Source organism: Lygodium microphyllum, chromosome 9 (genome assembly GCF_053477565.2).
Source record: "Lygodium microphyllum isolate KBCC chromosome 9, Lygodium_microphyllum_v1.1.10, whole genome shotgun sequence".
NCBI classification, from domain to species: Eukaryota; Viridiplantae; Streptophyta; class Polypodiopsida; order Schizaeales; family Lygodiaceae; genus Lygodium; species Lygodium microphyllum.
Window position 1 is genome coordinate 39,047,966 of NC_141143.1, and position 15,010 is coordinate 39,062,975.

At 39.8% G+C, this 15,010-nt stretch overlaps 1 protein-coding gene across 2 annotated transcripts in view; it reads left to right on the forward strand.

Moving 5' to 3' along the window:
* Positions 1-15,010, forward strand: part of LOC148030963 (MADS-box transcription factor 23-like) — a 165,882-nt gene that overhangs the window by 105,638 nt on the left and 45,234 nt on the right. For both annotated transcript variants that reach the window (XM_087684513.1, XM_087684512.1), the window contains exons 3-5: positions 12,487-12,554; positions 12,636-12,735; positions 12,853-12,894. In XM_087684513.1, coding sequence (XP_087540639.1) covers positions 12,487-12,554; positions 12,636-12,735; positions 12,853-12,894 — 210 coding nt within the window. The remainder of the gene's footprint in view (positions 1-12,486; positions 12,555-12,635; positions 12,736-12,852; positions 12,895-15,010) is intronic.

Below are 15,010 nucleotides of genomic sequence, written 5' to 3' on the forward strand. Positions count from 1 at the left end.
CGCTTTAACATCAGCCTACAACCCTGAAGGCAATGGAAAGAGTAAGAGAGGTCATCAACCTATTCTCAAAGCTCTAGCAAAGTCTTATAGAGGAAATATCAAAGAATGGTCTAAAATGTTACCTTTTGCATTATGGGTTGATCGGACTACTCAAAGTTTAGTGACTGGCTATATGTCGGCTGAACTTATACATGAACAACAACCAATTATGCCAATTGAAAAATCTATTCTCACATGGATTCTTCTACCTTGGGAGGAAGGTATCAATAGAGAAGAGTTACTGACTTTGTGCATATGGCAGCTAAAAAGAAGGCTTGAAGATGTTCAAGCAGCTATTGAGAAGCTAAAGACAGCAAGACTAAAGAACAAAAGAAGATTTGATAAGCGACATCGACTTCCGCCAATAACAATTTAAGAAAATGACCGGGTGCTTGTCTATGACAATAGCTTAGACAATCAATACAATGCTTCTAAGAAGATGGTGAAGCATTGGTTTGGCCCATATGTGGTAAAGGTCGTTCAAGACAATGCCACATATTCATTGGCTGAATTGGATGGAACAAGCATGAAGATACCCATAGATTAAAAAAGAATCAAGCTCTTCAAACGAAGAGAAAGTTCAACATATGAGCTAGAAGACTTGAATATAATTCAAGAGGATGAAGACATAGAGGAAGAAGAAGAGGCAGAAGATGAAGACATTGACATGGCAGAAGATACTTTGTCTGATATTGCAAATCCGTAATACTTTGGCACATGCCAGAGGATGTGCAGGTTAGGAGGGGGTGGATGTCATGCCACTATGCGCACACCGTGTAAAAAAATCTAGAGTGTGGTTTCCTTTTAGATTTTGAGAGCCAATGCCATTTTAGACATTAGTGGTAGTATCCATGGTTCAAAAATATTAGGTTTTAGTCAATTTTTAATATTCTAGATATTATCTATTGTAAAAAAATCTACAAAACTATAGACAACTTCTAGATTAGGATGACATGTAAAAGAAAGCATGTATCTTTCAGCTAAATTAAGAGGATTTTATGTAAAAAGAAAGATTAGCGACATCGCGCGATGCGCGATCACTATTTTCAGGCAGTGAAAGCACTCCAAAAGTGAGAGATGAAGAAGGAGTGATTTGGCAGGATTCTGGCCAGATGTCCTGGTATTGAATCCCCCTTTCAGAGCCATTAGAAGGATCTGAGTAGCATAGAGGAAGGTATTATTTTGTACACATTTTTGTCTATTGGAGTTACATTTTCTCTTAATGCTGAAAGAAACTGACAGGCTTCATCTTTGTTAGTATTCTTCTATATTTTCTAATTCTTTTTTGAAGTATTCTTCTACATCTTCAATCTCTTCGAACCCCTTCTCTTTTGTCTACTCCTCTCCTTGAATCTATCTTCACCCTGTTATCACTTATCTTCAAGAACTTGGCTTGAAACCTTCAACCCTTCTCTTATCTCTACCATCTCTGGAGTCTAAGCTCGTGGACCCCCATACCTTCTTCTCTTGCCAAACCCCTATGGTGACCTTCAACCCTACGTGTTGCGACACCGTAAGTACATCAAAGATGAAGATCCCAATGCTATGCAAAGCGAGCTCAAGCTCAACCAATGATTTGAGAGCAAATCCAAGCTCTATGTTGATCCCCGAGAGTCACTACATCAATGTATACATCCAAGATATAGCCTGTCCAACAAGTATATCCAAATATAATCAAATAAACTTCAGCATTGAATATTGGAGCAGCAAATAAACATCCAAAATTGAGCAAACTGTGGCTCAATCCAAGCTCACAACCATAGATAAATATAGGCATACTTTCCCATATGTATAGGCACCAACCGGGCATAATTGGGTATCAAATGACTATGTAGCATGAGTATAAAGTGTAATGATAGGCAGCTGCCCTATTTTGTGCTGCTTATGGACTATGTAAAACAATCAATGACTGAGCAAATTCAGTCCCAAAAGCATCTCATATCATAGGCATACATTCCCCAGCATTCGAGGAGCATTCGGGACCACAACCGAGCAATCAATGTCAATGCCAGCCAAGCATAAACATAAAGTGGTGATGTAACACTGTTTGTGGCTCCTTGTGGACTCTAGAAAAAACTCTTGGACTAAGGTAAATCAATCCACAAATCAATGCCAATGATAACCACCAATGTTGAGCATCAAGGGGGTGTTTCCAATTGCCAAATGAAGTGTTTTCAAGCTGCTAATGAGTGCCAAGGGAAGGTTGAAGTTTTTTTTTTTTTTGCAAGTCTTCAAGCTGGCCCAAACTGATTTGGGGCTTATGAAAGGGTTGGGCAAAGTCAAGGCAAGGTTGGGGAAGTAGTCAATGGCCCCTAAGAGCTCCCTCTTGAAGGGAAAAGTCACTGATAGAGAGTAGGCATCACAAAAAGCAAGAGAATACGACTGCATTGCTTTACAAAACCTATGGACTAAAGTAAAATAACAAAATAGAGCTTCAATACCTTTGAAGGAATGCCTTGAGGGTGCCCAAATGGGCTAGGTAGGTGCTTGGAAAGCCAGGGGGAGCTCGGAAGAGTCGGCTATGGCTGTCGGGAAGGAGACCCAATGAGTGTAGGTAATCAATAGGAAGCTAAAGGAGTCACAAACCAAGTCAGAATGCTCGAGTAACCATGCTCTAATACGAGTTGAAAGGAGAGATGGATCCAAGATTGTTTGAAAGAGCTATGGTGAGAGAGCACGAGCAAGAAAGAGAGAGAGACCAAATGGAAACTCCAACAGTCAAAATGTGTGACGGGGCATTCCTTTATTCAAACAGTCACTAAAAGAATAAATAATAAAGTGACAATGATGGGTGCCCGCCACTTGAAGTGTGTAGTGGCAGGTACTCTAAGTGTAGTAATACACGAGCGGCTAGGTAGAGGCGCCTTTATCCCCAACAATATAGGAGGATTCGCTCTAGCCCAGATGAGGTAATGGAGATTGCCACTGACTTCTACAGACAACTTGGTCAGCATGAGGCAGTCCCAGCCAGAGTACAACATTGTAGACAATAGGCAAGGGATTGCATTCTATTCCTTGTCACAGAGGAGATGGGATGCTTCCTCCTAGACCCCTTCATAGAGAAGTAAGTTGAGGCCTTCTTCACTACCTACTGGGAGGTGGTGAAGGACCCCCTACTACCGGCCTTTCATGAGATTTTTAGCTTAGGCCAGATGCTAGGAAGTTTATTAGCAGGTCTTGTCAGTCTCCTCCCCAAAGGGGGAGACAGATTGGGGCTGTCCTAGTGGAGACAGATTACCTTGTTGTCAGTGGCCTATAGGGCACTGGCCAAGATGATCTGTAGTCGACTCCGCCCCGTGCTTCCGAACATCATTTATGATACCCAAACAAGTTTTGTCCAGGATAGGAGCATCCTAGACAATGTCTTCACTTTCTTCAAGGCGACCAGTGGGCTCAGTACACTGGTCAAGGATTGTTTGTACTCCTAAATTCGGAGAAGGTCTATGACAGGGTTCACTGGGACTTCTTAGGGACACCATGGTGAGATTTGGCTTCCCCTAGGATTGGGCTTCCCCCAGGCATGGATGTGTGGGGTTTTTGCACTCTATAGATCGGCCACTAGCAGGGTTCTCATAAGTTGCAAGAGAGGGGAGGAATTTCGGCTAGAGAGAGTTGTCCGGCAAGGCTTCCCTCTTGCCCCATATCTATTCTTACTATTTGCGAAAGTGATGTCCTACTTCCTCTGCTCACGTGTGAGTAGGCTATGTGGCCTTTGACTTCCGATGAGGGAGGAGACTGAGCTGCTAGACTCAAAGTATGCAGATAATACTACTATTGAAAGATAAGTATGGAAACTCTCCTTACACTGGAGAGGATAAGGATAGCTAGGTGTAAATGGATTGGAGGATAGGGGAAACCCTAGCCCTAACTCCTCCAGAGGCTTTATAAACAACCTAAAGTACACACTCAAGTAGAGGAGAGTGTACTAGTTGTACCTTGAACAACGAACCAAACAAGATCTTGTTTTTGCACTTGAGCTCTCTCTCTCCCTCTTGTGCACACTCTCTCATTCTTCCATCTCTGATTTGCAACATGGTATCAGAGCCACCTCTGATCCCTCTGCTTTGCTTTTTAGCCTCTTCATACATCTAAGTGCACAAGAAGAACTCTTGCCATTGTAGTTACCTTCTTTTCCACCATAGCCAACTAGACCCCTTGACCTTGGAGGAGCTTGTGTGAGCAAAAGAGGTAGTATGAGCTCTTGATTTCTTTTGGATACTTCATCCTTAGCTTAGGTTAGTCTAGCACGGCGCATCTCTCTCGCTGACATTGGATGACGTGGAGGGCAGCATTTCAGCAAATGTAGAAATCGGTGCAATTTTGATAGCATGAAGTCCCAGAGCTTGTAGCGGCTTGGAGTATGCTCAATAATGGTGGTGACCAAGGGGCTTTGATAGCCCCCTAAGTGGGCTATCTGCACCCAAGAGGGTTCCCAAAAATTCTTCCTTTGGTGCTCCCAGAGAATCAAATCCTAACTGTGGATTTCATGGCAACCATATCCACAAGCTTGAAAGCTTGACCTTCTTGTTTTTTTCATCTTCTGCTATCACTAACAGTGATTTTAATCACTGAGTTATCTCTTCCAAAGTCAGTTACCAATCTGGGAACTCCATTTCATAGGTTCTTTCACTTGGTAAGGCATCACCCAGCTCATCAAGACCAACATCTACCATCTCCAGTAGCATAAACTAGAGATGAGTGCTTGTAAGCACTCAAGCACATTGCTCAATCATTTTGTTGCTAGTATTTACACAACCTAAGTTTTTTCATCACAAAATTAAAACCATTAAGTGCTCCACTTCATTTTGTAAGGCTATGTGTACAACTATAAACACATAGACCATCCTATCCTAAACTTGTGTTACTTGCTGCATATCATGTGTGATTTCTTTCAAATACCTTGGTCAATGAAATTAGAGAGATGAGTGTCATTGTACTCTCCTCGGAGTCATCAACAACAAGCATTGAAATCATAGACCATCCTTGTCCAACACAAGGTTCATCTACTAAACCATACCACAAGGAGGAGTCATAATTCCAGTCTAGGTTCACACCATTGAAGCCTAAAAAGACCATTAAACCTTGGAAAAAGATTGCACATAAGAAAGGTCCGCCAAAGTCATATTTTGAAATACTACATATGTATGATTTTTAGCGTTTCTCTTCATTACAACTCCTGATATCAATTGTTTGTAAGGGTGTCCTTGATTTGCTTCCTCATTCATTGGCAAGTTTGTAAGGGACTAGACACTGCCCTTGTCCTAGCAAGTGGTAAGACCTTCCCAACGGCCATGACTTATGCTGATATCCGCCATCAAATTTGAAAATTTAATGGAAAAGATTTCCATCCTTGGCAAGCCTTGGTCAAATATGAAATGATCGAAAGAGGCTACTAGCTATTCATAAAAGGGACCAAAGTAATTGACCCATCAAATCCCCTTGATGTAGAAGATGATGAGCGCGCTCAGGCAATCATCATGCTTCATTTAGATGAATCTTTAATTCATCACATTGACCAACTCTCAACTGCCAACGAAAAGTGGGATGAGCTTGAAAGGCTCTACGGTGCTAGGAGGAGGAAGAACTCCGAGGTATTTCTCAAGATTGATTTTTTTAGCTTGGAATACAAACAGGGAGAAGGTCTAAGCAAGTTTATTTCACATATGTAGGGGCTTATGGCACAGCTTGCCTCCGTTCAAGCACATGTCCATGATGAAGATGCCATTACCATCCTGCTAAAGTCAGTGAAGAAGGCTTTTCCAACCCTTGTGACTACCTTAACTATTATCTTGAACCCAACTTTAGCAAGTACCATCCAGTCATGCCTGGATGAAGAGAGGAGAAACCATACTAAAGAGTCTTTAGCATTTATTTCCCATGAGCAAGTGTTAGTCTATACAGCTTCCACTAAGTGCTCCTTCTGTTTAAAAAAATGGCATATTGTGAGCAATAGCTGGAAGAAATATCCTAACACAATGAAGTGCAATAGATGCAAAAAGGCGGGGCATATCACAAGTATAAGTGTCCCAGTGTTTCAGAAGTACCTAAGGAATTGGAGGCCAACTTTGCCTCCCAATCCATAGATGACCGACTCTTTTGAGTCTTGTAACACTCTCTACCTATAACCTTCTCTTGTAGCTTGATTTATAAAGGCATCTCATTGTGAATTAAGGGGAGGCATCCTATCATGCTTTATCCAATGCCACCTGGCATTGAGGAGGGGTGTTAGAAGATAAGCATGGAAATCGCCCTTACACTGGAGAGGATAAGGGTAGCCAAGTGTAAATGGATTGGAGGATAGGGGAAACCCTAACCCTAACTCCTCCAGAGGCTATATACACAGCCTCAAGTACACACTCAAGTAGAGGAGAGTGTACTACTTGTACCTTGAACAACTGACCAAATGAGATCTTGTTCTTGTACCTGAGCTCTCTCTCTCTCCCTGTTGTGCACACTCATGCTTCCAACTTTGATTTGCAATAACCGCTCTTTATGTAGAGAATGATGAATTGATGTTGAAGATAGTGAGTCTAGCTTTCGAGGTATTTTGCACTGGAGAAAAAATCAACTGGTGAAAGTTGGTTGGTTTTCTTAGAGATCCGAACTCTAGCACGAAGTAGGGTGTCCAACATCTAGGGTTCTAGGTGGGACTCGAGATCACTCGTGCCCAACGGTTTATTTTGATTCTCGACTCTATTAGGTGGAACGTGACCTACTGGAGTAGTGTCCGCCTTTCCTTAGCAGGCAGAGCCTTGGTGATCAACTTGGTCCTCCTCGCGATCGCTTGGCACATTGCCTCTTGTTGGTGCTTCTTCTCGTCTTCTGTGGTTCAACTTTGCTACCTAATGTAGAATTTTCTCTAGACCGGCTCAGATGTTTTCAAGGATTCCCAGGTTAAGGTGGCATGGGCGACCATCATCCAGCATCGGTCGAAGGGAGGGCTTGGGATCATCAACCCAAAGGTTTAGATCCTAGCCCTTTTGGGCAAGCTAGTGGTCCATGGTCTAACACCAGGTGGGTAGACCTAGAAGGTCCTTCTGTAGGAGGGTGTCCCTAGGAGTGCAGAGGCTTGGAGGTGGTTGGGAGACTATCCTTGAGATGGATCTTCATGACTCTCTAGATCACGCCACCTAGATCTTCCTTCCTCCACAACTTACTTGGAGTGTGGCAAGGCCTTCACAAGGCCCTAGTTCAGAGGCCTTGAGGAGATAGACCTCCAGCCGATTGTCTAGAGCCGCGAGGTCTAAGATTGGGACGGGATACAGATTGGCAAGTGCCCCCACATCCAGTGGGCTGGCTGGCCTTGCTCGTACTATCAGGACATGGTGGGAGGTGTATAGGATGGCGGAGTAGGAGGTGTTGGAGCAGACATCAGGTTATTAACGAGGAGTTGAGATGAAGAGGAGGGCGACTAACTCAGCGATCCCTGAGGAGTGGCTAGACTCCGCGATTCAAGAGTCGGTGGAGCGTGGTGAGGTGTGGGCTGCTAGATTCTCACCGGCAAGTATCCCCTTACAGGTGGCAGGTAGAGTGGGCAATGCCCTCTACGGGACTTTCTTCATCTTGCAGGATGGGAGGCGTTTGGTCCTTGATAGAGGGCAGCAAGTGGAACCAAGTGCATGGCGAGTCTCGAGCTCATGAGGAGCTCCATCTTCACTTTCTGCGCACTTGGGGCAACCATGACCGGTTCTTCATGATGCAGGGGGGAGCCCCAGATGGCGATACAACCCCCCTTCCATGGTTTCTTGCCCCCATCCCCCCCAGACCACCTTGAGAGGCTTCTATACATGATGGATTTGTGATTTGCATCAGCTCCACCTAGTCTATTGAGCATGCGCACTTTGTTGTAATCAGCCTTCTGAGTAATATAATTAGCCACATGTTACTTGCAAAAAAAAAGAAACACACACACACACACACCCCCCCCCCCACACACACACATACACACACAGACACATACATACACATATATACATAAGTATGTGTATGTGTGTATGTATCACACACACCCACATACACATTGATTATATATTAATAATTAACTATGAACTATTATTATGTAAATTATACTTAACTTATAATTAATACGTTGCTAAGCGAGTAGAGATCAAGAACAAACCTCTCTCACTACGCAATAAGGAGATGTAAAGGAGTGTCGGTAGGAAATTGAGTTTGTCTATGGATATTTCTAAACGAAAATTGTAATCGTTTCTTGAATACAACACAACTAACATGAGAATACACACCAAGTAATGGCCTCTTGTAGCAAAAAAGTTTGATAATATATGCGGAGTTTAAGCATCAAACACAAACCTTAGTACAATTGCAAATAATTTCTATACCTTGCCAATGTAAAGGAGTGCCAGTAGGAAATTGACTTTGTCTATGGATATGTCTAAACGAAGATTTTAATTGTTTCTTGAATACAACACAACCAACACAAGAAGACACACCAAGTAATGGCCTCTTGTAGCAAAAAAGTTCGATAATATACTCGGAGTTTAAGCATCAAACACAAACCTTAGTACAGTTGCAAATAATTTCCATACCTTGCCAAAGTTGTTACACAACATATTGAGAATTCTTTGCTTTTTCAAACTGGAAGTCCAATACAACAAGTCTCCTTTGTTTGTGTGTGACCCTCCACTCTTTTCTCACAAGTTTCGACTTGAATTACTTCTTCTCTCACACCTCTCCTTAGATAGGTTTTTCTACGTGCACACTTTGTTAAAAGCTAAGCTTTTCAATCCGTTCCACGCTTTCATTAAGGCTTTCTTGATAAAACTCAAAAGCTGAAGACTTTTAACCTTAAAAACTTTTCGATTTAGAAAGGCTTTCTTGATAAAACTCAAAAGCTTAAGACTTTTATCCTTAAAAACTTTTCGATTCGTCGAAAACTAAAAAGCTTTATAGCTTTTTCACCGTTCTTGAGATTAATCGTCATCTTTCTCACTGTTTACTGAAGAGTTCCGGTAGGCCGCCATACGTGCGTTTGTGCCTTCAGCATTTCAGAATTCGTCATCGCCATATTTGCGTTTGTGCTCGAAAATGCTCTGTTTCATCAAACTGAGCGAATCCACCGCACCACTTGCAGGTCAGAATATTGCTTCTTTGCTGCTCCCCTCTATTTTTTGTGCTCTGGAGTTTTCTTAAGAGAGCGAGCCGGTGTCATTCAAGGCAGGAATGAATCAGAGTGCTTTTTATAAATCTATTTTCTTGGTCACTTTGCTTATAAACGTGTTGACCTGTACCCTCATCGTCCTTATCTGCTCCGATTTTGAACCAAGGCAATCAAATGCACCCACTAGAATACAGATAATGTTGGTATACTCTTTGAAGTATCTGTCATTGCCCGTCGGTTGAAATTAGCTAGGCTGTTGAAGACGAGACAATGGCTACATATATTGTTTCATGTGCATCAAACACATAATATCCAGTTTTCGATGAAGATGCATTCGAGACTTCAATCAAGTTAGTAGTACCTCGTGCTCTCTCTCTTTCTCTCCTTCTCGTTTGTAATCATCCAGTTATTACATTGCCATGCATTCGAGACTTCAATCAAGTTAGTAGTACCTCGTGCTCTCTCTCTCTCTCTCTCTTCTTCTCGCTTGTAATCATCGAGTTATTACATTGCCATGGTGGTCAAATCTAACATCGTCTTCTCAAGTTTCTTTGTGGCTGAAAACAATCATTTCCCCATCGGTGTCAATCCCTCTTGGACCGTCTCTTCACTATCCTTAGATGCTTGCATAGCCTCCAGAGTTCGTGTAGCGTCTCTTCACTATCCTTAGATGCTTGCATAGCCTCCAGAGTTCGTGTAGCATCAAATTTGGATAATCTAACTTGCATAGCTCCCCACTCTCAGATTCAATATAGGTCAAGTACACTTATTCTTCTACACACTTGAGAAGATCTAACTTTCACAATACTTGCACCATCTTGAATAGGAAAATTCTCCTTCAAGAACAATAGCTCTAGAGCATAAATCTTTATGCAACTTCGAATGAAAAAAATTGTTTTTCTTTCTGAATTGCCAACCAACTCATAGCAATCCACCACATTGATGTACACACCCTTTGAGTCTTTAAAACGGATATTTTCTTCATATGCACCTGACTATTGTTCATGCAATTTGTCCTACTAAGAATATGCTATTGAAATATATATGTCGTGCTCAATCAAACATGATTTGAGAGAAGATGCAACATCGAACCCATGCTATGCCATCAAACAAGTGATGCTCCACTCGAAAATAGATACGCATTGGAGAAATAGTGCCTGGCCTATCTATATGTGCCCGTGCGTTATGCAAGATGTAAACACAATTTCTTGATTATTTAAAATCCTTAATGCAACACTCTCAAAAAGGAAAATGTCATATTCCGCTCCACTCACCCAAAATCTCACAATCTCTCTAGAAAATAATAGTCCTCAAGATGTTAACCAAGAAAACAACCCATCTCACAACTGGATGCATCCTTCATGACCCTTAAGCTCACCCAACCACATTTCCCACTCAACCAGAATTTCCTATTTGGCTGATGAAATTCCCAACTCGTGCATGTAAGAAACAGTATGCGCACAATGAAATGTGCTCTCTCAAGTATACGTACGTATGTATGTAAGATTTATTGCATATAGTTGCAGCGGATATCATGCTGTGCTAGTGCTCAATGATGGTGCAAACATGCAACAACCCAACCCTTGGCATGGAAGTATTTGAAAAAATCAGGAGATGACCCCCGAATGCAATGTATCAGATAAGTGCAGCATGAAGTGGTCGTGAACCCATAATCCATGTGATGTTCAAGAGTTTTTAGTAAGAAAATATACTAGTTTCATGATGTTCGGCAGCTCTACTAGCAAACTCTAGCTCCAACCTATTTAAAAATACCAAACTGGACCAAAGCCATCAAGTTTCCACACTCATAAAATCAAACAAAATGATAAAAACAAATCTTAAGCTAAACAGCTACATAAAATCTAACTACTTAATGACAAAAAAACCAATCACATAACATCTAAACTCTTAAAAAAACTTGCTACAGGGGTTTTTGATTGTTATGAAAATGCTTGACAACGTATATATATAGTTAATATTCATATTATATATTAATACTTAAATATTATATATAATTATCATTATTTAAATAAATTATAATTATAATATAAGTATTATAATTATTAATACATAATTAATCATTTATACATTTATTATTATTACTAGATATTTAAGCTAGTTCTCAACGATGGTACAAACGTATATCAACCCAACCTTGGCATGGAAGTATTTGAAAAAATCAAGAGATGATCCCCGAACGTAATGTATCAAACAAGTGCAATGTGAAGTGCTCGTGAACCCATAATCCTTGTGATGTTCAAGGGTTTTCAGCAAGAAAATATACCAATTCCATGTTGTTTGGTTGCTCTACTGGCAAACTCTAGCTTCAACCTATCTAAAAATAACAAACACGACCAAAGCCATCAAGTTTTCACACTCATAAAATCAAACATAATGACAAAAATAAATCCTAAGCTAAAGAACTACAAAAAATCTAACTACTTAATGACAAAACAAACAACCACACAACATCTAAACTTTTTAAAAAAATTCTATAGGGGTTTTTAGTTTTCGCGAAAATGCTTGACAACGTATATATACAGTTAATGTTCATATAATATATAAATACTTAATTATTACATAATTAATCATTGATACATTTATTATTATTATTACTAGATATTTAAATATACATACATACATACATATATACATATTCATTATAATATATTTTACATATACAATTATGTGTAAATGTCATTAATTATTAGAAAGGAAAAAGTGAAAGAAGTAATTCTCAATATAATTTATGGAGTGTTAAATTTATGTAATGTTATTGGGTCAATGCATGCAGATAATATGCATATCATAATAGGCTCCATATGCATACAGATCGCCACTAAATAAATTTGTTTTTGAGAAGCTTTGAGAAATGGTCATAAGATTTCGTTGGAGGTATAGTTTAGGCTTGATCTCGTTAGTGTTGGTCTTTCACTCCATATACATTAATGAGTACCACATATCGCTATATATTGTATTTGCATGCATTCAACATTGTATTAGTCTAAGTTGCCAAAGCTTTTGAAGTTCAAATTATGTTTCTTATATCAACCTTTCATGAACCACCTAATGAAATGTGCTTTCAAAACTCAATGCGAGAACTACCAGAAAAACATTTGTGCAAAGCGCTCAAAGAATCTAGGTGTCCAGCACCTAGTTTATACATGAACTAACAAGCCACCATCTAGATAATAAAGTACAAGTAAATAAATTTTCATTGATATATTTGGCTCTTTGGTTCCTTTAGATGATTGACTATTTGACTCTTTGGTGTAAGTGATTCTTGGCCTCTTATTGTTTATTTTCTGTCAATATAATGCATATAGTTTTGGAGACGTGAGGCCTTTTTCTTACAACAACATATCAAGCATTTGACGGATCTTCACAGCAATAGGTAAAACATGTCTTGTGACAATTGATGTTAGAATTGCTTTTGTTTCAACCCTAAACCTACATTTTTTGTATTGAAATATAGATACTTGATGGGTGAAAATCTCTCCTTTCTACCACTCTCTGATATTAAAATGATTGAAAGTACCTTAGAGGCTGCTGTTCACAAGACGAGACTGCGAAAGGTAAATTGTATCCATAGACATACATGCATGCTTTTATTGAATTAGAATCATATGTATCTTTGAATGTTGGGGATTGGTACAAATATACTCAACCATGAGTCTAATATATTGTTGCAGATGGAACTCCTACAACTTCAAGATCAAACTACTTCTCAAAAGGTGCATTTGCTATGCAATTCTACTCAATGCGAATTGGGTGGGACTTATCTTTTTCCAACCTAAGACTTAATTAATTTGCAAGGTAAAAATATTCAATAAGAGAATGAGAGAATGAGTGGGAAAGAAGATGAAGTAATTTGAATGGTAGTCTTTATCACTTCCATAACTTATTTAATAATCTCATGAAAATATTGAATCATTATATGGGCTATTGGAATTATGAATGTTGCACAAACGCTAAGAAATATGCATGTTCCTAGGGTTTTATATTCTTTAAAACGTCCTAGTTGAATGGTTTGTAAGTTTTTTCACTAGGATATAGATGCCAATGGCATCAATGGATTTGTAAGAAGTCTAACGCAATAAACACAGCAAAAGTGGGGCATTCATTTAAAACACCATAATAAGGAAGAACACCATAAGGACTAGTGTGGATATGTTTTCAGCTTGTGCCGTGCGTTCAAAGTGAACTCAAACCACTCATACTTGTAGGTGATGGTTTAATAACACTACTATTTTTTTGAGTACTGTTAGGACTAGAACTTCACCATCTATTTAGTACTATTTCATACCTTAGTATTAGTATGCATGTAGTCTTCTGGGTCGGCATATGTAAAGCAGACTTTATACTTCATATGATGTGTCGCCTGAAAGTCAGGGCGCAGGTAAAAAACGTCAGGCAGTTGTATTCGAGCAGTTGGTTCTTGATCATGAATGGAATATGACTGTGTGCAGTGCCCAGAAATGGTTGCTGATGTCCGATTCCATTATCTTTTGATTTTCTCTTGAGTGTTGGTGTTATTCTCTTTCACATTGTTCAATCAATAATGATTATGGTAATAGAAAACAGTGTCACAATTGATGAACATCAATTTTATGTTGCTGAGTATGATGTTTGCTTTGTGTTTGAATGTATTTCTTGAACATAATGTAGTGTTGATGGCTACAAATACATTCAAGAAGTTCCTTTACAGCACTGTTATGTATTCAAGTAGAATGATGTTTCGTGGCTATTATGGCATGTTGAAAGGCCATAACACTTTGGCGATCCTTGTCAGGTTTAAGAAAATAATTTCTTGATTTAGATGTAGATCTAGAATCAGGTTCTAAGAGATTCCGGCAACAGGAATGCTGATGGTATCAAGATTGGATAAGACGCCTTCTATGGGTAGTATTTATGTCGGATAATTACCCTTATTTATCCAATCCTATCCTTACGAGGAGTAGCAGGTCCCAGAAAATCAAGGAGACTTTGGCAAGATAGCAACAACAGGTTGCATGGCTGGATGAAAGGGGTGGATTAGAAGGTTTGGACAGGTTGTCTCCAAATTTTTCAGATGATGAGGGAATATTACCTCTGGACCAGCAGGATACTCCTCCTAGGCAGGCATTTGAGTGGCTAAAGCATGCAGTGCTTGGGAGAACATTTTTGTTAAGAGGTGCTAGAGTTTCACCTTAGAGGGTTCTGAATTTTAATCCATTATCACCTCCAAGGAAGCCCAAGAAGAGACCCAAAATGAATCCGAATCAGTTGGTTAATCCAAAGGTTCGTGCATCTAAATTTTCAGGCAAGAAGAAAAAACAACCGGATTGCCATGTGGCACAATTTGAGACCAGATGGATAGCCAGTGGTTTCAATCAAATGTGCGGGGATCAGGTTAAAATGCAACAGTTTTTGCCACCTTCCAAGGAAAGGCTATGAACTCGTTTGCCAGTTTTGGTATGGCAACCTTTAATTCATATGATGCTTTAAAAACAACATTTTTGGGTAGGTTGCGTAAAGATAAAACTTCAGGAGACATTCTTAGGAAGATTAAGAAGATCAAGCAAAAGGCTATGTTGGTGGATAACTATGGCCAGAATTTCAGGAATCTGTTAAATAGGTTGCATGTTGATGATATACCTTCAGTTGAAATGCAGATTACCTACTTTATGAAGGGCTTGAGAGGTAAGATTTGAAATCCCATTGCCAATGTTGAGATGGGCCAAAATGATACATTGGACACAATGATCAAGGCAGCTATGAGAGTGGAAAAAAGACTTGGTATCTCTAGATCTAAGAACACTAAAGATGAGGACTCTTCGGATTGAGATTCTGATGCAGATTCATGATCAG